We start from the raw sequence: 25,413 nt of genomic DNA on the forward strand, positions 1-25,413 counted from the left end.
ATAAAAATTCTCATGCATTAAAACCAGACTGCTTTCCCCGGGACAAGTCATAATAATCCTAGAAAATGCTCGTTGATTGCCGCACACCAACAGCCACAAACGAATTGCTGTAAAGAGGGGTATACTTTATGTATCACTTACTGGTGTGTCTCTGCACGTGCCAAAAGTAAACGCGTGCACCCCACCGCATATCATGTGAGTAACCAATCCCGGGATCCCTGCCGCACCCACAAAAAAATAGACTTCCTATCCAAACAAGACCTTTTCCTTGTTATCGGCGATTGCTGTGATTAAAAATGGAATGGAGAATAGTCGGGAGATTGTTATCAATCTTGTTTCGATGAACAAAAGGTTCACACGGTCCTTTACTGAACTGCGCTCCAAAGTAGTGAAATCATAACAAAGCGACTGTTCTTGTGGCCACCGTCATGGGATCCTGTTTGAATAAGTTCTCACCAAAGCACTGTGTTTGAGCTTCAAAAAGTCGCCCTCAATATGTGTTTATTGCGATCAGACATTGTAAACAAGTCTTAAATCTACAAATTCAGTGATCAACACGAAATATCGACAGCAGTCAGATGGCAAAAGAGACCAAGAGATTCCAATCTTCATTTGATCAGTAACTGATGAACCAAGCGCTGACACAAGAAAAAGGAATGGACCCGACTCATACAGAATCAAAGTAGATGGGACGAAAAGGTTTCAGGAAATTGAAATTTTGAGCTTATCCCTGATAACTTTTGTCAAATAATCCGGCCTCCGATGGCAAACACCCTACTTCGTGATGCAAATGATCGGTATTAAAGGTATCAAAAGAGGATTACATTGTAATTTACAAATTACATTGTAAATGGCAAACATCCTACTTCGTGATGCAAGTGATTGGTATTAAAAGCAACAAAAGAGGATTACATTGTAAATTGTCGATAAATCCGTGGCAAGATCACTGAAATCCTGAGAAATCGTAATATTTGTCATGTTTTCGGCCGTGTGTTATTCTGTGTTTTCAGTAGCTTTTTGTACCATTAGATGCATGAACTACACAAGTACATTTTATTAAGTTGCAATATCTAATACAATCGGTAACAATTTCAGTTAATTTTACCGCAATACTCGGAAGCCGTATCCTTATTTCAAGAATCTTATTTTTCATAATCCAGCAAAGTAAATCAATAATTGTAAGCTGCTAAGGTTAACTTTCTTTCTGTCACGGTGTTTCCTTCTCTTCAGTATAACATCCCAAGCGAATTATACTGTAGGTGGAGTTAGCTGACTTTGTTTTACATGTATAACAATTGTATAACACCGCAAGCGGTCTCCTTCTTTTCCTCACAGAACTGAACCTACCTTGTTACACTTATATTCTCTAGCAATAAGCATTTGAGGACAACAGAGGTACTTGGACTGAAATGAAAGTCTCGTGCGGCCATTGTCAGACAGGAATGCAATTCCCAGTGTTTAGAGCAACACGCGTGAGACATGACCAGCGTAAAATGGAAAGAGCGCCGAGATTTTACTTGACGTTATAAGATATACCAACCTCAATAATTTTTAACAGCTTTTGTCCAACACCACCCCTCCCCCGCCAACAAGAACCTTTTTTACGGATTAGAGTGCACAGGTTTTTTGTTTGTTTGTTTGTTGTCTTTCGCCAAATAGCACACATCATGCACTTGAACAAGAATATTTAAATTTTCTTTCAAGAAAGATGTATTTGAAAAGCCTGATTTGTTAGTGTGACTGCAAGCTGAAGGACCTCGGACCTTGCATGAAGTTGGAAAAAAAAGGAAATGGAGTGTAGAATAGAATACATAGTATTCTAGACCTTTGACATTAAGCCTCACCTCAAAGTTGAGTTGTTCTTTAATCTTTGATCCACTGAATAACACCAGAGGAGAGTCCTTCTTTGTTAAGATGTACACCATATGCATGGCTCCAGGAATGCTCTCCTAAACAAAATAAAACAAAAAATACTATTAACCTTGCAGATATGGCCCAGTCCAACCACTACTCGACAGTCAACCTCGGACTGAATTTTCTCTTCATTTGGGAGAGGGAAGTATTTCGATGAGATAATCAGCCATGGGCGACAAGAAAACTCGGAAACTCATCAGCGGAGGTTCGACTGAAGTCGAATTACAAAATAACTTTAAAATGACCTGCAGAAGGGTGAGCAAGAAGTTTCTCGGACAGGGTCATAAAAAAGAAAATCAAACCCCTTTCCTCTCTCACTGGGATGCTGGGAAAGAAGGTTTCAAAGGGGACAGTCAGCAGAATGGAACGCTCCTTGGAATCTGTACCGAAGAGACCAGCACACCTCTGACTGGGCTGTAACTCAGTTGAGAGATTTCAGGTGTTGTTAAACGAGGCAAGTTTCCTGCCACTTGCAACACAACGGACGAAATTGAGCGAAATTGTGAGCAGCACCTCCTCCTCTTCCTCCTCCTCCATGACTTTATCCTGACTTTCAGTACTTATAATACCTCCTCACATCTTTTGTAAATAGTTCAAAACAGTGTCGGTGAAATAAACTTGGCTGGACTTGATAAGACGAAAACTTGCCCCGTGCGTGCGGGATAGTAGCCTGGCCTTCTGTTTTTCCCATTAAATGTTGTCTGCAACTTACAAGCGATGCTCTCATCAGCATTACGTTGCAAGTTGCAGAGAAAATTGCCTCCTGTAACAGGTTAAGGTTTTGAGTGGAAGTCTTATACCGGAACAAAACAATCCATCGGAAAAGATCATAACTTCAGTTCACTGCACATTCGTAGCTCTTTTGTCAATCAACCAGTTATTTTTATCTAGCCACTGAATCTGCTCAATAGTGAGTCGGAGTACACGGCACCTCCCATCAGTACCCAAGCCACGGACAACTCGCTCTACTGGCCGAACTTTCTTGGGACAAATCCCCACTAAAAAGAACCTGTTCAAAGGCTACTCTCATCGGAGACGAACTAAGTTTGTGAAGGTATTGATATTAAAGAGGATTAATTTATCAACTGAGAGAAGAAACCAAGCAATAGTTTTTTTTTCTTCAAGATAAACGAAGTCGAACTCTCACTGCCAACACCGTTAAAGCCATGAATAACTTTGATTTGAGAGTTAATCTAAAATGACCCAGTAAACTTAAATTAGCAGAATAGCAAGGCAAACAAACAGCCAACTCTCACAAGAAAAACACAATTAGTAGCTGACAAAAAAATGAAACTGAGGGGGTCTTGAAATACTCAGGGTTAATTTATGTTGAATTAAATCACAAGAGGGCGGTCACGCATCAACAACAAATGGGTGATTCAGCATGTTCAGCCAAATGTTATGGACACGAGCTTCAATCACTTCTCTACACGCTGGTACTGTATTTCAAAGCCAGAAGCTTTTTGAGCACAAACTTTGCGGCATGGCTTTAATTGATAGGAAACCAAAGTGCCGTCCCTACTGATTAAAATAGCGCGGGTTGGTGATCTATTTTTTATTTACCTAATTTAAGCACAAGTCACGCTATTTATTTAGTAGCCTGCGTGGCAGGCGCTAGAAAGGGGAAGGGAGAGGGAAAAATTGGGCGCGCGAGAAACGCCTGCCACGCAGGCTATTTATTTAGGTGTTCGGAGCTAAACGATCAGCCACTTGGCTAACAGAAAACCTATATGATACAGGTTAAGTAATCACGAAGCTTACGGAATCAACTGAACCCTTACAATGCACTTACAACATCAGATGCTGAACAAGGTCGGACTACACTCAGTCGGGAATGTATGTCAATACTACAATACTGTGTTTTGTCTTATCTTAAAAAGCCCTATTTCCGGCCAACAACAATAGGAACAAACTCCAACAGATCAAAGTGGAACGGATTCTGTGCGTTGAAGCATAAGTGAAGCATTCAGTTTTATTGATAGACACGATATCTTTCATTAATTTGCTAAAATTCTACCAAGACAGAAAAAAAGGTAGATACAAGGAAAGCTGATTTTGTACTGTTACAATGGATCAATTTGCACGCTGATAACATGAATAGCTAACTGAATAAGATCAATGTAACGAATATTTCTGTTGTAAATAAAGGCGCGGTATTCTTTATTTCAAAACGAGTTGAAATAAAACTGACCAAACGTTCATTTCTATTTGATGGAACAATAAATTGTATCAGCCCAAAACTAACATTATTTTTACAAACCTGAAAGCAAACCATTGCCTCCACGATTTCTTCCAAGTGTTTTCGTTTGGTGTTCGATTTTCTTGCGTCGACGATGACAGAAAATCCCAGACTTGCGATCCCTTTCCTGCACAAAAGAAGAACAAAATGTACATCCTATTAGCAGCCGTTAAAAATCTGTGTACGACATTTGATACCTCATTGACAAATTTTCTCACATCTCTTTGTCATGTCAAATTTCCGGTGAAACGAGGCAAATTCACGATGCTTTGTCAATAAACACCATCACACAAACATTCCACAGACAAAATCTGACATCGTGGGAAAAACTAGATGTTTTTCCCGCAAAAACAAACATCAAAAGTTACGGGATTTTTTGTTAATGCAAGCTTATTAGAAAGGTTAGCTGAAGCTTAATGACAGTGTTCAAAATACGAGTGTTTATTGCAAGATATCGATCCATTTAGCAGTGAAACGTAATACGAGTCATACGAGGCCATAAAGTATATTGTGATCGTTCGCGCACATGACGTTGCTAACGCAAATAAGCTGACCACGATAAATCTGCTTTGTCGTTAGCCAGTTTGTGGTCCAAAACATCATGGGTGGCGAAATAACTGCGTTTTAGACACGAAGATTACATTTTATAACATCACTTTTCCTCTATTTGACCATGATGAAGTTTCAAAGCTTTGGAAGCTTTAAATCGAGAAGAATATATTTAACTACCGTGAATAATAGAAGGTTGCGTAAGTTTTAATCTTGGTTACTTAAATAAGACAACTTGTAATGCCATGTAATGTTCGTTTCCAACCTTATGAATATTTATCGCAAAGCACATCAAACCAGGTTATATTTTTTGTTGTAACAGATACCTCTTACGTCAAGAAAACCAAGAAAAAATTCAATCTTACGCGGTCCTTGTGTTTAGCATCGTTGAAGCCGCCATCTACAGGTGTAGTAGTTTCTCGTTATCAGTAAAGTCTTAGCACAGAGTGTTATCAAACGTGATCAGTCAAATAGACGTAGCTTCACCTTGGCAATGCGGTCTGTTTACGACTGAAAGCTCCCCAGAACACAAAGAAGGAAATGCGAGACTTTTTATTGGTCTTAGCTGCATGGTGCAGGCAATACAGCACACCACAGCAGGGCTTAGATAATTATTGATTTTTTTATGTTGACATAAAATGAACAGCAACAAATCTCGAAGCCAATTTGTTTTAATCTAGGACAAACAAATTCCACAGTAGCATTGTAATTTTGACCAAAGTGACCGCTGTTTCATGACAAAAATTGAATAGTTGAAATAAAAGATAAAATTCAAGTCTAACAGCCCTGGTGTTTATTGACAGAACGCAATTGTTCTCAATGTGCGAATGAGGCGTCAAACAGAGGCAATATGGCTTCCGGGTGGTGACATTTTACAGTAGCAATTCCGCGGGCTAGTCTGACTAGGAAAGAATGAGGAGCACATAAAAGACAAACAAGGAACTATTTACACTTTATCGAAGAGAAGTTTTCCCATGCTAAAATGACTACACAGGATACCTGTGTGGTCATACGACACTTCTTTGTCGAACTGTGCCAGTAAGCCGGTTGGGTGGCCAAACCACAACCTCTGGCACACACGATTGAGAACTAGAATGCACATCACAGCATGTCAGTATACGGTATAACAGCTCATGACAAAATTTGGTGAGTATCGACTGTTTTTAGATTATACACCATGTGTTGCAACAACTTAGTGGGATCAATCCTCGGTGTAATTTACTAAAGGAGGTGTTGCCTCACTCTACCCTGAACATCTGGCTTCACGTGACTCGCGGATGGTCACTTCGAACACAACCCATCAGTGGACGGCTTGGTGGCTACTGAGACTAAGAATTCCTGTCCAAACTGAGCCTTCACAGCGAGAAAGACCAAAACTTCGCTTAAAGGCCAGGCATAAATTGGATGTGATCGAGTGCAGGAAATCAATCCCAAATAAAACTATTGCGACACCAGGTTATAAGATAACTTGCAAAACAAAATATGATAAACAATGACAATTAACGTAACGAACACCGCCGCACACCCTAAGCGGGGTGCACAGAAGGCAAAGATGTTGCGACCGCCTGTATTCCAATAATTGCAAAAAAAAAATACCACAATGTTAAGTTTAGTTTGCTTATGAAAACTACAAGAAGCAAGAATACAGACAATAATTGGCATACAAACAAAGCTTCTCATCGATAAATATTTCAAGATCGGATATTTAAGCCTGGTACATTATTATCGACTATTCACGAAAAGGAAAGGTCAACTAAATCAGCTGATTAATAATGTTGATCGCATGCAACACATACCTCAGACGACGGCACTGCTACAGTGCGCCTATCCTACTCAAAGCGAAATTATTTGTTCACTCTTTGGGCTTGGCGCTTGCGAACGGCGATCAACAACTTCTGACAACTACCAAGCATTGATGCCATCAGTTCCGCTTGAGATACGGCAATAAACACAGCCAAGCCCACCAACACAAGTGACATGTGATACAAGGATTACCTCTTATGGCGTGCAACAACGACAAAGGCAGACAATGAACCCAAGCAGGAATTGCAAGCTCTAAGTCCAGATGCTATATTTAAAAAACTTAAGGATCAGGAAAAATTCTATTAACGTTACTACTTCATAATATGCGACATCGCGTATTTAGCCCTTGTGTCAACAGCAGTGCGTGTACAGACCGTCTTCAGACCTGTAGACGGTAGACTGCAAGCAGTCCCTTTCTGGATAGTCGAGAGGTCGCGCGAAATAGCCGAGCGCGAAAGAAAAACTAAGGCGAACGAGCGGAAGGGGCTTGTAGCGCATCAGTGCCGAAGTCAAGAATTGGTAAAATTCATCCGAAGATCCAGCTCGAATGATATATTTTGGATACTTCTCTTTCTCCACTATTCATTTGAATTTGAAAAAACAAATATGTTTATAAGGTCTCGTGGTTCCCTTGAAAACCATACCCGATTTAAGATCATAAATGCATAATCAAATGGTCAAAATCTATACCCGTTTTCAGACCAAAACGGGTCGAAAACCATACCCTTTAGCGCGGCACAAACCTTATACAGCTTATATAGGGGAGTACCCCCCCCGGGATTCCAAGCCAGAATACTAAATTGTTGCATGTACTTTTTAAGAGGGCTGTTTGCCCTTTCCTCAAAAGGGCAAACGGTACATTAGATTGATTAAACATGTGACATAAAAAAGCGATTTGTTTCTTTCTTTGATTATTAAGAACAGTTTCATCGCATTTGTCCGCTGATGTAAATAGCTTTATTTAACTCACGTGTTGTTCTTAGCTTTTGAGAGAGAGCGAGGCTGTGTTGAATTCGTTTAAACACGAACGTAGAGACAGGAAACTCCATTGATTTGACCTCTATGTGTTATTTTGGGTCGATTTACATTTAAAAGAAGCCAGGTGTATCTATTTGTCAAAATTTCTCCTGGGTTACAGGACCGATATTTTATCTCAGCAAAAACTTATGTGACCTTTCGAGCTAAAGTCCTGTAAGTAAGAGACATTTGACGTGAATTGTACAAGCCGATGGCTTTATGGACACGCACTTGGAAAAAGTAAGGAATAGATTGGAGTGTGTCAAAAGAAACCTTCAACGTTTATTATTGTCTAATGCCAATATCGCAGACTGATCCCTGATCACACCCCACTGATCCCATAACTTGTTACATAAATCCTGTTTGTAAAAACAGCTCTCAGTCAAACAGTGTACATTTAGAATCTGTTACTTCTTCCCAATGATTGTCGCGTACGAGAGATTCAACAGCTAACAGTTGAGGCTCCGTTTACACTTTTCCAATAGTCTCCATTTTCATTTGGCCGAAAACTTTGGATAATACTTTAGTGAACACCAGCATTTCCGCATCGCTTTCATCTGTCCTCGCTATGCGCGTTCGTTTGAAAACGAATAAAGTTTATGTATTTTTCGCGCTCTAAAATGACCGCAAAACGGCGCCACAAAGAAAAACAATGTACGTCTTCAAAACTCTCTGCTTTCCGGCTCGTCCACAGAAAAGAGGGCATGCCCTTACAGGGCAAAGCACTATTGATCAAAGAGTACTGTTTATTTTCGCGTGATCAACAACGCCATGCATACTGTACGCTGATATCACGACACTGTAATCTTCTGCATCGTTCCTCATTTAATGTGTTTTCAAAGGTCCAATCAAATCAATAGAATTTAATAGAACGGGTAGTACTTACTTGGGGATGGTGTGGAAGTACATGAACAGTCTTGTTAATTCCATACTGGTGTAAGCAACATTCCCCCAGTCTGGTCGTGACGTGTCGATCATAAGAACAGGCCCACCTCTCAAATCTCTATTCCCTAAAACAAACAAACAAGTGCAATGAATAACTTTGTTATAATACAGACATAACTATTACTGCCTTGGATGCATCTCTGCTTCTGAAGGACGCAAGTTTTATACAATTCCCGCCTCAGCACCGGCATCGTTTATTCCAGCTCTCCAGTTTCTTATAAGAAAATCCTTAACTAACTATAGACTCTTATTGAAACATTTCGCATCTTTACACATAATATTTATGTCAGTTTTGTAGAATACTGCACTACATATTCTGTACCAGTGTCTTCTACCGTAACTGTAATGTGAAACCTAACATCATCGCCTTAATTTTTAGCAGGCCCAAATTTTATATATCACTTCGTAGTTTTCTTTAGGCCTCCTCGCCACTGTTTATTGTTACCATCATTATTACAATTATCATCATCATCACTATCATCGTTATTATTATTTGTGTTTTTGTCTTGTTTTTACTTTTTGTTTTCTTTTCCTTTTTTAAGTTTGTTTGTTTTTTACAGGAATGTAACGCGGTGTTTGTCTAATGTGTGGCACAAAGAATAAATAAAAATAAAGACTTTACTAACAAGGTACTCGAGTGACGTTTTTCAGAAAGTTATTTTCCTCTACAATACATGCTGTATGATCTCGATCTTCACCATTCCCTCCGCTTGTCACACAAACGGATAAACTGACAGGAGCTCCCCTTGAGAAGATCAAAATGGAGGAAATGTTTTACTTTGTAGTTTAGAATTAGCATGTCCCCAGCTTCCATTTTCACTTCCCCACCCCAACCCAACACGGCCTCGCCCTCCTACGGGGCGAGGTGCAGCGTCAACTTTCCCGTCTGTATTCTGTTGAAATGCCTAGGAAGCAAGTCTGGGTGTAATACAAACTACTATGAATACGGCTAGCCCTTGAGGAATAAGAATTACTGTACATTCCCAAGAGAAGATCGTTCATTCCAAAACAATCCAATAATATAAGTTTTCAGGCTCAACCATCCAATTAAACGGTCTTGCCTAATTCTTGGATTTCACGTCAACGAGGCACGGCATCGCTTTAAAGCAGGAATGTTTCAAATTCATTTTTCTTTCATTGTTAGTTATCATTGTAATATGTAGAATAGATTATTTTGATTACTGAGATCTTTTCATTTTACCCTCCCCCCCCCCGGGCACTCCTCCACCGTGCCCTCCCCCGCCTTGATCAGGTCTTTCTATTTGCGTGTGGAAGCCATCTTATATTAAAAGTAAATGTCATCGTTGTTCACCCCGTAGTTTTAGCTAACCTGCCACAAGCTGCTGTGGTACACATTTTAAATAAGCCCCATCAGCAACAAGAGACCAAACATTCAGCTCGACAATGAACCACAAGTTGAAGAAGCAATCTGGCTTGCCAGCTATTCTCGTTCCTTCCCAATACGTTGCTCTCACGGCTAGTTGTATTTTCAACCGCTTTGCCTTCATCCTGTGTAACAGTTTGGCTGTTATGCCGCATTAGTTTTGTTTACTTGGCTTCCAATGGTTTAGTTCCGCGAGTGTAAAACCCTGAAAGTTGTTCCTAATCAACTAACAAGTAACTCCGTCGAATTCTCTTACGCCTTTTTCAGTAACCAGAATGTTAACTTGTCTTTCGTCCCGTGAGTTTGATCGCGTGCCGATATAATCCGGGCATTGATCGTTTGTTCCTCACGTGAGTTTCTTTGTGTTAACGTGTTCTTTTATGTTTATGTAAGTGTGTTCGATCCGACGTGTTCAACACAAATTTGGTGTTCTACCAGAGCTTTTGGCCTTAAAAGGAACTCAGCCAGTATATCAAGGTATTAAGATTTATAAGCAAAGGATTTTGTTCTCCTCGCGTGCGGTTGTTTAAGGGTTCTCGGATTAAAGGTCGGTCGGCAAGAGATTTTGATCATGTGTTCTTTAAACATGCGTTGGATTAGGTGTTATGTTGTCTCGCTGCTAGTTTGGTCTCGTGGTTATTGAAACGTGAGTTTGTGTGTGACCTCAGAGATGTGAATTGACTGTGTCAATTTTTATTTTGTTGTTTTATAGGTATTGCTCGTTTTCTGTTTTAACTCCTTTCTTTGTTAAGTGTAAGCTTGTTGACCCTGTTCGGTTGGCAGATATGGACCTTCCAAGTCCATATTACTCAAATGTTTGTTTCGCTTAATCGCCGTCCGTTTCCTGTCCTGATCTTCTTCGCTTTTGTTTCATTCATTTTGGAAAATTAAGAAACCAAATAAGTTAACAGAGTGCTCCAGGATTCAGGTGCTGCAATCTGGGCAAAGCCGTGGTTTTCCTCTCTCACAGCTCTCCCGGACCAGCTTGTGCCTTCTCGCGTGTTTTACAACTTTTCAGTGCTTTTTGAAAGGAATTCAACGCGAGTCCCCGAGAAATGCTTGCGTACTCCTAGCACCTCAGTGCAGATGGGCCATGCCTTCAAGTACGCTCTCGTAGGTGTGGCTTCCTACCAATAACTGCTAGGTCCCCAGGCGTCCCCACTCTTGCCAAGATACTCCTCCCACCCATTACCCACCCCACCCCCCACCTCCTTTGAACTGATACCTCGCGAGGCCATAACGTGAATATCATAGGGTGTTAGTGCAATAGAAACAAAATAGGATATTAAATAAAAAGAGCAGCAGTGTTACTCTAATAAATATGTTCAAAACTAAATAAAGAATGTATTTCTGTTTCATTTGTTACCCTCATCACTCAATACAGTGAGATGCAGGACATGTCGTGTGTACATACATGAACTCCACATGACCGGTACTACTGCCACTGTGGGATGAACATTGGAGGCCAAGTGATATCTGACCCTAATCCAGTGTATACTGAATGTTATTTACCACTAAATAAGTTTGATAAGGGGGCCAGCTGTATTATCACTGCAGACTTACCACAGAGTGACGTGAAATCAAGATCATTATTCACCTGTTATGCTATGCTTAGTTGTTTTTAGTGAATCAGCAAATTGGACCAAATTAATTGCTCTATTAGTATTTTGGGCTCTAATTGAGAAAAGAAGATGGTGCAATGGCTCAGTGAGCCAAAAAAAACAACAACCTCACAATTTACATTTTGCTTTCATAAATTAACCAACTGTAAAAAAAAACACTCAAGAAAGCATCAATATTCAATTTCATCCATGCTTCTATACTCCGACCTTTGAACCATGATAAATTCTCTGACAAAATTTTTTGTCTCTAAATTTTCTGACGAGATCTTTGTGTGTTTACTGATTATTTTTGGCCTGTGTGAATCCCACCTTTACCCCAAAATAAAACACTCATCTATGCCATCAGGGATGAAGTTGTTCTTTTCCTTAACATAGCATCCAATATATAAATAACCTTATATTGGCTGAATGTGTTTTTATCACGGCACTTAAATCTGCAGTGATCATGATATATTTAGACTTCTGAATGAATGAGATTCTTTTTCTTAAAATACTCCGTGTGGCACTAGAGTGCATGATTTGGCCCAAGCAATGAAAACGGCAGCTTAACTCTTCATATCAAATAGAATCCAAAGCCAGACTGCTCCATAATGAATTTAAATTACCTCTATGTAATGTTATATCTCTGATAAGGGTGATATGGGTGTCAGCTGTAACATGTCTGCCAGCTTATTATACGGAAACTGGATGCATTAAAAGAAAAATCATTTGTCTAATATATGACTCAATTGTTCACATAAATTGAACAAAGTCACCACTTTTTAAAACACAACAGTGAATCAGCAATTGAACAATCAAAGTTTCATGTCCTCAAGCTAGATTTCAGGGTTAATTTATTCAAATTCAAAATTTGCAACAATATCATTAATATTATTAATCATTTGTTTTGCGATGAAACCATGGAAATAACCACACAACAAAAAAGGACAATAAAACCACAGCATTTCCTGTACTTGATCCCATAAGAAATCATAAGTCAATAAATGAGCAGAGGTGATGGCTTATTAGTGACTAAAAGTCAATATACAGTAAATATAAAAAACTTACATATATTGAAATTGTTTTTTCAGCCATTGTTTTGACACTTAAACCAGCAGAGATATATTTTTCAAGTTGTCATTCTGTGAGATTCTTTTTATTAACAAACCTATTGAAATTGACAGTCAATAAATTTGTCTATAAGAAAATGGCTGGAAAGGCCCCAATTGTGGCTTTAATATTTAGGACCAATTTAAAGTAACATACCAAAGGCATAAATACAGGTTATTGATATTTTTAAAAAATGAAGGCAAAAATATCATCAAAAATCATCAAATGCATTACTCGCATCTTTTATGATCAAGAGTGTTTACTGAGTTTGTGTAGAGTTCTTTTCCTGTTTGTCTCCTTTCCCATCAGCACAGTTTAAAAACACTGGCTCCAGCAAAAATCATTTCCCTGATGTACTTTTTGGTACTTTTTGGCAAAAAAAAATCCCTTCTATAATCATTAAAGAAATTAAAAAATGCACCAAGCACATTGTTGAGTTATGGTACAGGGTAATTTGTACACAAGAGAAGTTCTTAGCCCTGCAAGGAAGCATAAGCCATTGGCAAGTACTTCTTGCACATCTCAAGTGTTAATAAAGATTCTCAAGTACTGATATAACACAACAATGCTCAATCAACAAGGTTGTTATATTTCTTTAATAAAATGTCCTGGGATAAGTGTTTCTAAGGCTGCTGATACTCAAATTTCCCTTCCATTTATAATTTAATTCTAACAACAGATTTACTCATTTTATTTTCACTGTTTAGACTATTTCATTTATAAAATTTTGGAAGATTTACAAGTGCACGAAATAGGCTTGTGCATAAAATATAATGGACTCAATTAAACCAATCATATTTTAATTGAACAATAAAATAATTGACTTACCAGGCAGAGAAGCCACACCGCTGTGAAGCAACTCAAAGTTGACGTCAAATGCATTCAATGGCTTCTCCATAAACAGAGACTGGCGGCTAACCTTGAAAGTTTTCTCTAAGTTGTCTTTCTCAATTGCTGTATATTGAAAATAAAAGTGAAAAGAGAATTGCAATTGTTTTGTTTGACCCATTTTGGGTGGGTATTACTAAATACAGCTTTATTTGCCTTCCCATAACTTTTTTTTTTAAATTCTTCCCATTCCTGGGTACCCACTGTGCTATCAAAGTTGCAGGTTGAATTGCTTTAGAATGAGGAAACACTTAATATTATTTAAATAAGAAGATTCTTCAGAAAATCTGAAAAACAAAAAAACTTACACAGATGCTGGCCCAAAGGGCTGAACCCATACAAAAATGTTTATTGCAGTGCAACAAAAAAAGGTTGTTATAAATTTAAACCGTTTTTCAAATGCTCTTTGTAACTGAAGAAGATGTGAGTCACATCGAAACATATAAAACAAATTTAAAAAAAATTAAAAAAAGGAATCTGAGCCTTCGGCTGTCAAACTACAGCCTTTGATAGACGAAATGGAATAAACAACATATCTAAAAAATATACAGAAAAGGTGAGACTAAAATAATAAAAGGAACAATGCAAAATTTAAAATAAAAGGTGTTAATTAAGTAGAACATTTTTTAAAAGGAATTAAGTATTGATCAGTAGGGGGTTGGAATTATTGTCAGCATACTTGATAGAAAATGTGTGCCAAGATTCCATTGTTTTTCGCATATGGAAAGAGCGTACAGAAAGAGCCTTTGTCAATCGTTATCATGATCTTTTTAAAAAGAAAAGTCAAATGCAAGAAAATGAACAGAAAAGAACAGCCCAGTTACTGAAATCACTAGTTTGAATACACTTCAGGCTTCTGTACACAAACACAAAAGTTGGAGGAACACAACTAGGTTAGATAAAAGAGAGCAGCACTCACCCTTAAACTGCTTTATACTGACATTTCCAGATTCAGACATCAAGTATCTCCAAGGTCGTCTCTCCAATCCTCTCTTGGTGTTCACAATGCAGTTCAGAAATAAAAACCGTCCTTGCATCTCAATTCTCATCTTATCAGACCAGTCTTTCTTCCACATCACTGGAAAATCTTCTGCCTCTAAAGGCAGGGACCGAATGTTGCCAGCATCATGATATTTCACAATAAGGTGGCCAGGAACTGCACAACTTGTATTAATATAGAAATCTCCTTTGTGAAGCCTGCTGTCAAGCTTTGTAAAGTGAACAATACTATTGACAAATTTCTTGTAATAAGGAACCCAGGCATCATCAGGTTTGTCAGTACCAGAGAAGAAATTCTGAAAAGCAAAAATAATAATAATAATAATAATAACAATAATAATAATAATAATAATAATAACAATAAGGTTTTTATGGCCCATTTAAAAAATCTCAATGCACTAACAATACTGATCGTAAAATCGTGGTAAAACTGCAAAAATAAATTAAGTGGATTAAAACTAAATTAAACAATGAAATAAGTAATATAAGTAGGTAGATAAATAGATAAGTAGCTAACTAGTAGGTAGATAGATAGGTAACTAAGGCAAAAATATAACTCATGCATGATATGCATATAATATGTATTATTTTAAAAAGAACCATTTCAAGGCTAGACTTGAGAACTGAGAGAGTCTCAGAATATTACGTGAGTTCCAAATTTTTTAGAGGCATAAAAGGAGAAAGCATGTTCCCTGTAAGTTACTGTCTTGATTGCTGGAACTTGAAGTAGACAAAGACTAGATGAGCACAGCATACAGCTTGGTTGATATGTAGTAATTTAAAGAAAGGCCAGATAGCTAGGAGCTTGTTCATTAAGAATTTTATAAGTTAAGAGCAGTACTTTAAAAACAATGGCTGCTTCGACTGGAAGCCAGTGAAGATCTCACAAGACTGGAGTTATATGGTCAGATTGTCTTGTCCCCGAGACCAGGCGTGCTGCAGAATTCTGAATGCCTTGAAGCTTGTCAGTCACACACCTAGGTAAGCCACAGTATTGACTATCACAGTAATCCAAACATGCAACAACAGATGCATTAATCAGCATTTTCAGGTCGTCTCTAGACAGGTACTTCCTCACATGAGGAATTGATCACAGCAACAATGTAACTCTCTTGCATGTTGAAGTGATGTGGTGGCTAAGATTGAATTCCTTATCCATTATAACACCAAGGTTACATACTCAGTTCACTAGATGTATAGTGCTATCACCAAGCAAAAATTACCAAAGATCGGATTCCTAGCAAAGCAATCACTAAATAAATCTAAATTCCAGTTAATTCAGGCCAACTTAAGTTTCAAATTAGTCTTACTTCTCATTATTGTTGCAGTTTTCATTCGTTCTGTGGATCCACCAAATCATTTTTGTTCTCTTTAAATGTAGTAAATTTAGCATCTTTGCTGATGTACTTGTCATTAAAGGAAGTGACACTGTTATGAGGTATCTGGTGGGATTGTTTGGGTGAAGCAATGGACCCACCAAAATGAGCAGAGGATAGACTCCTATGCTGACTGTTAATATTGACACATAAGTGTGAAGTCATAGTATCAAACACAAGGAAGAGTACTTCATCCAACTTCTAAACACCAACAAGAGGGTTGAAAAAATAAGGTGCACCGAAGTTTTTATATTAACCAGGTTTGAGTTGTTTGGAAACTGAAACACTTTTACGAGCGAGTGATATAACTTCTCAAAACACCAATAAAAGAGCAAAAGTTCACCAAATTTTAGGACAATTAAGATCAGATTTCCAAACCTCCTTCACAGTAGTAATTTCCCTTTTTCTCATGAATTATTAATAAGTTTATCCTGAAGGAAAACAGGAAAGCCGTGAAACCACTGATCAGTTCCTTTGCAGGCTTGGGTTGTTAGCTGTGATTCAGGGGGATGACTGAATTGAAAACCAAGTGACAAACGAGTGTTATTAAAGCCACATGCATAAAACATATTTGGAAAAGGAGGAAGAAGTGATGCCAGATGATTTATTAAGGACTGTCAGGTCACAAGAAGCTGATGATCACCAGGTGAAGGTGATGAAGAGAAATGCTGATCAATGTTTATTTATTCATCACAGTTCTGAAAGCAGCCATTTTGAATCAACTGCAAGTGCAAAATTGTTGAAGTTGTTTCCCCAATGTTTGCTAGATTTAGTGTACCATTTTCCCATAGAGTAGATAATGGTACATGTACCCAGTTTGCTTCAGAAATCTCCAAATGTTTCTGTGAACATAATTGTGGCCTCAAGCTAACAGTGAGGTTGAGTCTCACAATAAGTTACCATTTAAGTGTCTCCAGGTTGCTCATATTTTAAAGAAGATGAACTGCTGTACTACAGTCAAACCTCTTTATTACGGACACCAAGGGGACAGGGATAAGTGTCCGCATTATAGAGGTGTCCGTTTTAGAGAGGTAGGCTTTATATGGATTTCGGTCTCTCAGGGACCAAGTGAACTGTCCGTAATAGAGAGGTATCCATATTAAAGAGGTGTCCGTAAGGAGAGGTTCCACTGTAATTGGTTGTGTGGTTGACAGTGATCTACCTCACAGGTCACCAAAGGTGCCACACCCTTTTTGGCTGGGAAATGAGATCCAAGTCACTGGAACTGAGAATGTAGACTATCAATGTTTGAGAGGAAAATGCAGGATAAAGACATAGGATGAAAGGAACTCGAGGCATATGCAGGTGCCATGCCCAAGTCCATCAAAGTCAGCAGTGCAGCACTGCTAGGAGCTGGAACGTCAAACAAGTTGTCAAGATATTTTTGTCCACACCCATTCAGAAGACAAGAAGTGAAGTTGCAGCCAGGAACGATGGGGAGTAGAACTAAAGTGTAATACAATGTTTGTCAAGAAGTTCAATGAGGAGGAAGTTGCACACTGTACATGACTGTTAATGGCAGTTGTACAACTGATCTTGAGGAAGACAAGTAGGAATCAGCAACAACCAGAACACAAAAGGACAAGATAAATTCAGGAGCAGGACCTTTCAAAAGAATAGCTGTTTACTTAAACAAAAGGCTGATTTACATGACAGAAACATTTTTGGCACAGCTTGGACAAACATGGTATGTGTACCAAAAAAATGGTTCGGTACGGATATAATTTGTTGTGTAAACAACTTTGCCCCATCCAAGCCGAGCCAAAATTTCACCCGTGCTCGGATCGGCTGGATAGGTAGTCCAATTGGGGGTGAAATTGGTATGTGTTCCCAAAAGCTTGGCCCGGCTCAGACGAAATGTGTAGTGTAAACTACTGATTGTGCCAAACTAATTTTTTCCTGACCAGCCTTCATCACTTTGGTCAGCACCATCTGTTGGAGAATGTGCAGTAATTCAATTCAACATGGCGGACTCAGCGGGCCCTTCAACAAGCAAGTCACCAAGAAAATCTGGCGGTCACTATTGGAAAGAAAATGAAGTAAAGGAATTGATTGAAATAATGCGTGAAGAGACCATCATTTATTGTCTGGATAGTGAATACTGTTTCTACCATCTCAAACCAGTGAGCACTGTGTGTAAACATCCAAATCATTGCTTGAAAGGACAGTGACAAGCCAGCATTGCTGCTATTACAATGAACATTTTGTATCTTCACCTTTTTCTATTAAACTGGAAAGAAGAACAGGAAAAGACTGATTTTCAACCTCCCTGCAACAAAATGTGTGGCCTTTTTACACGTAGAAACTCCAAATACTTTTTGTCCGCCATGCTTGAATGAAATAAGCCATTGGCCGTATGCATCCTAAGGAATAACTGTGTACGATACCCAAGATGTTGAGCCTTTTACCCATAGCTAAAACATTATCTCACACCACTAAGCATGGCACAAAAAAAGACGTGTAAACAGGACATCAGCGCTATATTTTTTTGATACGTGTGTTGTGTAAATCAGCCTAAAGTTGGTAGAAATCTATGGTGCTTTCCATTGCTAATAGAATGCTGGTACCATTTTGAAAAAATCATAACACAAATAAAATTATTCTTCAAAATGGCACACTCTCAAAATGGTAGAAATAGAAGTGTGATCCATTTTGAAGGAATATGAAGGACTGTCATGTAACAGTCCTTCAAATTGGTGCATCCTGTATTGCAAACTAACCAGTTTTGACAAAGATGAAGTGCCCTTAGCAAGGTTTATTCTAGAACGCAGCTATGCAGGATTTCCGCAATTTAAAAGATGCTGCATATAATTTATGGTTGGCACATCAAATGGGGTGCACAAAATTGTGCCCAAGTACATAAGTACTTATTTTCTAAAATAAAGTACTTGAAAACATCACTGACGATAACGTTGATATGAAATTTGTAGCCTCTTACTGTCTCAATATTATTGTCAATTTGTAGCCTCTTCAGGCTGTCTCAATTCTTCTCTCTTCTTTGTTTCTGTGTTGGTATTCTGCACTTTCTTGAGTTTCTTATGAGCTATTCTTTTTTCTTTTGTTCATATATAATGATAGTAATGAGAAGAAAAAACAGTGAAAGTCACCATTGGCAAGCGACAAGAGGCATTATTTTAAGAGGCAAACATCTGGCATTCTGCAGTTACTCATGTCTAGACAAGTATATATTTGATTCTCTTTTTTTTTTCTTTTTTTTTAATTGTACATTATATTTTTCACTGCATTTATTTCTTGGAGATACTAGCGCTTATACGCTACTCTTCAATCAGAGTTGAAATAAAGTTTTAATACTAATACATGTATTACTACAGGCCCTCTAAGTCAGTCAGAATGTTCCAAAATGGCTGCAAAATGTCCAGCCCACGTGGAAGGTCAAAAAGCACTCAGTTTTTTCAGATTTGGCTGAATAGACTCTACAAAGAAGTTCAAATATGGTTTTCAGAGCTCCCTTTCTTGGGCCCCCTTAAATTACCAATTTCTAACATAAACCATCCCTGCATCTCTGATTAAAAACAAAAAAGAATCAACTTGAACAAATTCATAAAATGAACCAGTATGTAAAACTCTGCAAATTGTGACCACTTAAGACTGACTTTCATCCAAACTGTTTCCTTGTGCTCTTCTTCCATCAAGTCCTTCGCTTACATGTAGAGGACTGAACAAAATTATGAATTAAGATAAAACAGGACAACACTGTTGAAATGAAATGGGAAAAAATCCCATTTTGACATTCCACTCAGTTATACACATAAAGTACTTTAAATAACTAAAATGAAATAAAATAATTTCTGAATAAAGTTAACTACCTCTGCTGATAATCTGATGTCCTTTAGCAGTGCTAAAACAGGCTCCAGGTATTCTTGAATAAAATTCTTTACATCCCCTGCATAATGGGTTTCCAAAAGATTCTCCAGATGTGGAATTTGTGATTCAAATGAGAAGTCCTGACATAAGGATCGCCAGTCCCAATCATTATCTTCTTCCTGCGATTGACAGTTAATGATTATCAATTTTGCATGTCATCTAAAAAAACATTCTCCACACAATTCTCTGTAAATTTGCCCACACTCAACGCTTTTCCCACTACTTTACTAATTTTCTAACTTCCTGCAATACAAATTGATTTCCTAATGGAAACCACAAAACTCTGACAGCTACACAACATGTATGCAATGAGACGTGGCCATTGCTACCTACTTAATTCCTGTTGTGGTGATAAAGAAAAAAAAGTATCAATGGTAAATTATTATCCTCAGTTGTGAAATAAGAAAGATGTTGAATTTACATCTTTTTAACGATCTATTAGCCATTAACCACTTTGAAAGGGCTGGTCAACATGCTGCGACAGCTCACTCAAAATGTTCTAATATTCTTCTTTTCTTCTTTTCTTAGCAGTCCATATTCAAACTCCTTGAATTTCATTGGCCAGGTTCCTGTGATCCAAGGGTCTACATTTTCCCAGACCTTAAGTATGGAATCCTCTTAAGCATGCAAAATCAGTTTTACCCAAGCTCCAACAAAATAGTGGGGTTTTTTTTTTCTCTTAAAATGGAACTTATCATTCTTTAACTGTTGTAAAGTAAGAAAAAATTAGCATTGAAATAAGACACTTGGCAACTGTCAAAAAGGGCATGTAGTCATGTGATTGTAATGAAAAAACTGAATTTGTCCTACACCTTTTACCACTACAAATTACTTCAGCATAGAAAGATTGACAATGTGATGTCATTTTGCATATTATACCCCCCCTCCCTCAAATCCAGTATATTAAAGAAAAATAGCAAGGAAGTCAAAAGTCCATGGAAAACAGGTCCATTCGCCACCCACCCCAAGGAGGAGGGTAATCTACTAATTAATATCAAGCACAAAGGTATGTGCCACACCAAAAGGAAAACATGGATGCAAAGTATTACCATTAAATGGACTGATATTGAAAATGACTTTTTTTGTCTGATAGTCTGAAATGATGTATACATTTTTAGCATTTTGGGTGGAAATATATGGTGACTCAGATCTAAAATTTGGTACAGAAAACCACATATTTCTATCTGACAAAGTGTAAGGGTTTGAAGAAGTGCACCAAAAAAACCCTGGTAAAAACATTTGGAGGGATACCCCCCTCCAAGAGTCCCCCTTGTTTTTTCAATCCATCTCAACCCTCCAGGTGCTGGTTATTTAACCCACTTTTGGAACTAAAATGTTGATACCAATGACCAGGTTTAAAAAAAAATGAAATATGTGATTCAAAATACCACACTAAGATCTCAGATGTTATAACCAATTTTCTACACACCAACTCCTCAGCAGCACTAAAATACAACAACCAGACTGCGAATGAATGAAAATATTATGGAAATCATGTTTGGATGGCCATTGGCACATGGAAACAGACTCACTATTATATTTCAGATTCTTAATTCCATGATAAAAATGCTTCACTGCTGCAGTGAGGTACAAAAAAAGTGACAGACTTTGAACCCCAGTTCAAATGAAAGGTTGGCATAAATAAGCTGATAATAAATGACGCGCCTAATCCCGTATTTGAGCTTTTGGTGGGAAGATAACACAACGCTACCATACATAAATCCTAAAAGAAAGCGAAATAAGGGTGTTTGTACGAGCAGACATTTAAAGTGATTTTATATAATGCCATTTGACTTCCAACCGTGAGAAAAAAAAAGAGCAATCGATAACGAATACCAAGTCACGAAAAAATGTCTGCTTACAATGGCACGGTAATTTGTTCTTGTGTTCGAATTCTCTTTATTTGTCACGCGCATAAAATAATAATAATAATAATAATCATGGAATTCAAATATTTGTTTTGAACCGCTCTATGCCGTGCATAATATTACCTAAAAATTAGCAAATTTAAGCTTATAACACGAAGAACAAGGTTACGTTCTGAGACCTTCGAGACATGAAGCCACAACGCCGCAATTAAACCTTGTTTATGATCCTACCTTTGACGACATTGGCTGAATTTGTCTCTTGTGAATCAAAGCCTCGAAAGATGCATTGGGTTGGTGAATATTTCAGGTCATTTCTGGTTCATTTGTAGCATCAAACCGCTCCTTATTGGTCTAGGGAGTTCACAACACACTTCCGCCATATTGGATTATGCGCATGACTTTTGTTCCGCTCAAATTCACCCTCTCCTCCCCAAGGAAACCCAACACCGCTCGAGGGTAACTGGCTTATTTCCAACTCAATCATCCTGTCATCGCCGCCGTACTAAAGGTTGCTAGGACCTTGCAGGTTTCCATTATGGACTATCATCTCGATTGAGATGTTTTTTTTTTCTGTTTACTCCAGAACCTGTTATTCTGCCTCGAGGGAAAAAAGCTTGAAAATAGTCCACTTCTGTCAAAATTTAACGCTCAGTTTCGAACACTTATTTTCTCTGAAGTCTCCAAAGTAAGCGTCTCGAAATAATAAAAATAATAGCATTTACTTGTCCACCATAAAAAATAACAGCAGCGTACAGTGATGTGGTTGGGTCATTACAATAAACGAACACAAATGAATAGCATACAAAAAAACGCGTTTCCCGCCGCTGCTGTCTGCAGGCGTTTTCATCAGGATGTGACATCTCAGTCATTTGGTATTTATGCCCTATTTCACACTTGAAAAATCTATGTTTGATTCTCGTTGTTGTTTTATTTTGCCAGTGATTGTCTTGTTTTTTGTCGAAGGGGCCGTCAGAGTCACCTATTTTTAGTGTCACTTTCAACAGCCAAAAAACATACAGGAATGGATGCAAACGTCAAAATAACGGTTCAATTTTTGTTTTTTGTTTTGTACACAGAAATTACATGTAATATCATTCATCTTTGGTTGCGGATGGCTACGATGGCAATGGATTGCAACTTGAAAAAAACTTTCTCGTCATTCATCCTCCTGCCCAGTAGATCAGGTTACTGTCTCCGCCAAAGTGTTCTCATTGTTACGTATTTTGTTTTTGTTTTCCACGTTGTAGCGTTAGCTATTTTGCTCCTGATCATTGACCAGCTGTATTTTCAAATTTCAAATTGTGACGTTTTTGTTTATGTAACAACTTTATCTATGTTTTTCAGGTATCTGTTGTAACTGTTTTAAATTGTAATGTCTCTTGCCACAGGGTCAGTCTCAAACATACCCTGAAGAAGACAGGCCGTGTCTTTCGAAATATTGGGAAAATATACTTCCCTGACCATGAACTGATCAGCCTTGCTCTTTTTGAGATTATTTGTTCTACAATTTTTTTGCTGATTAGATCCTTAACTACAGGATCCGGTACTATTATTTTGTTACGGTGGTCCTTGCAAACACATTTAATCACTGGTTTTTGTTGAAAAAAATTGGAAAACTTTTTCAAGTTCAGTATGTATCTTGGAGAATTGGCTAAACATTGGTTACAGTTTACTCTTGCTCGGGGGGATCATTTCATATTTTCTTCCAGGTGATCTAAGAGCAATCTCGTGTTAGAGAAGAGGTTCTTTATCAAATATTTGATCAGTTTTGACTAGCATACCCAGTGCCCCAGTGCCGCGCCGGAAAGAATAAACGGCCCAGGAAATGGTTGATCAGCGTCATGTCTGTGCGCAAGCCGACCACACCAATTGGCCATACCATATTATCAAACGCGTTAAAACCGTATTTTAAAGCTAACACGCTTGCGCGCATGTTACAAAATTAAAGTAGCTTCATAGCCGAACGCAGTTTACTTCTGCAACGTTGCCGAGCACAACGATAAGGAGTGAATGCCACGAGCCGTGTCAATTGATCGGTATGTCCTTATCCCGGAAAACATGATTGCCGCACCATTTGTTAAGGTTTCCGCAAGGCACGATTATTTCCGACAACTTTTACCCTACATGGTAATCCGGATCACCAATTCAGCTTACAACAAATTAGCTTGAACCACAAGGATTTTATGCCGACTCGTCTCCCGTTTTCTTCCGAAAAACGTGAAGCCAACTTTTTCAAAGGTATCAGCGAGCATTTCAGTTTTTCCCGAAAAACAATAGGAAAAACATATGGATTACACTGTTGGCCTAGTATCTAAAATATATGGATTACACTGTTGGCCTAGTATCTAAAACATATGGATTACACTGTCGGCCTAGTATCTAAAACATATGGATTACACTGTCGGCCTAGTATCTAAAACATATGGATTACACTGTCGGCCTAGTATCTAAAACATATGGATGACACTGTCGGCCTAGTATCTAAAAGTCGGGCAATTGGTAATTCTGAGGGGGCAAGAGAGCTCCAACCTGCCCACCCTTGTATCCGGCAACTGATCACAGCGCAGTATTTGCTTTATCTTGTTAGCTCGCAGAGCCGGCAACCAAAAGTTGGGTTCAAAATTGTCAGCTAATTAGCACAAAGTGTGTTTGTGTGGATAGATCACTTAACTGTTTTTCTAGCCTTTACGAAACAAGACTTGGACAAACGTAGTGTACATCTTTATAAAAATGTTTTACCAGAAATGATAAACCTTGTCCCCAGGGTCTCATCGGTATCCAAAATGGCGAAAAAGAGCCCAAACCGCCCTCTTGACTACAGAAATACCCCTTCCATGAAAAAAGAACCCAAACCGCCATCTTGACTGCAGAGATACCCCTACCCTAGCACCATGAAAACGAGTGGAATTTAATACACACAGGGTAAGTAGCTGGCAAAGTAGCTGCAAAACTCACTTACGCCTGTTCAGTTTCGCGATGTTTTTATTGAACTTACGATAATACATGTTTATAAGCCTGGAAAAGCCCAATACAGGACTTGATCTTCACCTCTGGATAAATTCATTGGGAGACGTTGACAGTTACATTAATGAACTGGCAAAAAAAGTTTAATTCAGTAACAATCATACTCTCAAAACGCCTTCCCTAGCTTCACTCTGAAATCCCTTGGTCTAGATAAAAGCAGTGAGGAAATTAATTTTATGAAAAACACGACACTCCTGAGTTTTATAACAGACATGTTTTGGCAGTTGCCTCTGCCATCTTCAGTGTGAAATGAACTTGTAACAAAAAAATTACAATAATAATATGGTCTTAATTATTTCTATTATTATTGTAATTTTTTTAGCTGTATATTTCACTGTAATTTGTTACAAGTTCATTTCACGCTGAAGATGGCAGAGGCAACTGCCGAAACATGTCTGTTATAAAACTCAGGAGTGTCGTGTTTTTCATAAAATTAAATCCCCTGGTGTTGTTAAATGTTAAGGTATTTCTATAAAAGCATTCTGATTTTCAAGTCTGCATTACTCCGACATGGAGTTTACATACAAACTGTCATAAAGATACTTTGAGAAATTCCTACACGTTAATGCTTACTTAATAGGGATAACAAGTTACACTTGAGATGAAATTCTGATAGCAAAATACTGTTCACTTTTCATCCCTTCCTGTGAACCCTCCCCCCCCCCCCCACCCCACTTCTCATCTTCATCTATTCTCATTTCTGTTATCTACGCGTTATGCAAAAATTGTTTGTACGTTATAGGTCAATGTTTTGTACATATTTTTATGTGAAAGGTGTAAGGAATAAATTTGGATCCTTATATAGCCTTAA

General features: G+C 38.2%; 1 protein-coding gene across 3 annotated transcripts in view; it reads right to left on the bottom strand.

Moving 5' to 3' along the window:
* The window catches only part of LOC146460946 (puratrophin-1-like), a 39,889-nt gene extending 17,925 nt beyond the window's left edge, over positions 1–21,964 (bottom strand). For 2 of the 3 annotated variants that reach the window (XR_014857530.1, XM_085087587.1), the window contains exons 1-7: positions 21,810–21,964; positions 19,653–19,829; positions 14,370–14,745; positions 13,391–13,516; positions 8,409–8,532; positions 4,175–4,280; positions 1,845–1,949 (exon numbers count right to left, since the gene is read on the bottom strand). Coding sequence is in view for 2 of the 3 variants with exons in the window: in XM_085087587.1 (XP_084943713.1) it covers positions 1,845–1,949; positions 4,175–4,280; positions 8,409–8,532; positions 13,391–13,516; positions 14,370–14,745; positions 19,653–19,829; positions 21,810–21,821 (1,026 nt within the window). In the remaining variant the exon portion in view is untranslated. Of the gene's footprint in view, positions 1–1,844; positions 1,950–4,174; positions 4,281–8,408; positions 8,533–9,797; positions 10,417–13,390; positions 13,517–14,369; positions 14,746–19,652; positions 19,830–21,809 lie in introns of those variants that run through there. The other variant, XM_085087588.1, reaches the window with a different exon arrangement.
* Positions 21,965–25,413: the final 3,449 nt, after the last annotated feature.

The sequence above is a fragment of the Pavona decussata genome, unplaced genomic scaffold (assembly GCF_977016875.1).
Source record: "Pavona decussata unplaced genomic scaffold, jaPavDecu1.1 SCAFFOLD_207, whole genome shotgun sequence".
Taxonomy (NCBI): domain Eukaryota; kingdom Metazoa; phylum Cnidaria; class Anthozoa; order Scleractinia; family Agariciidae; genus Pavona; species Pavona decussata.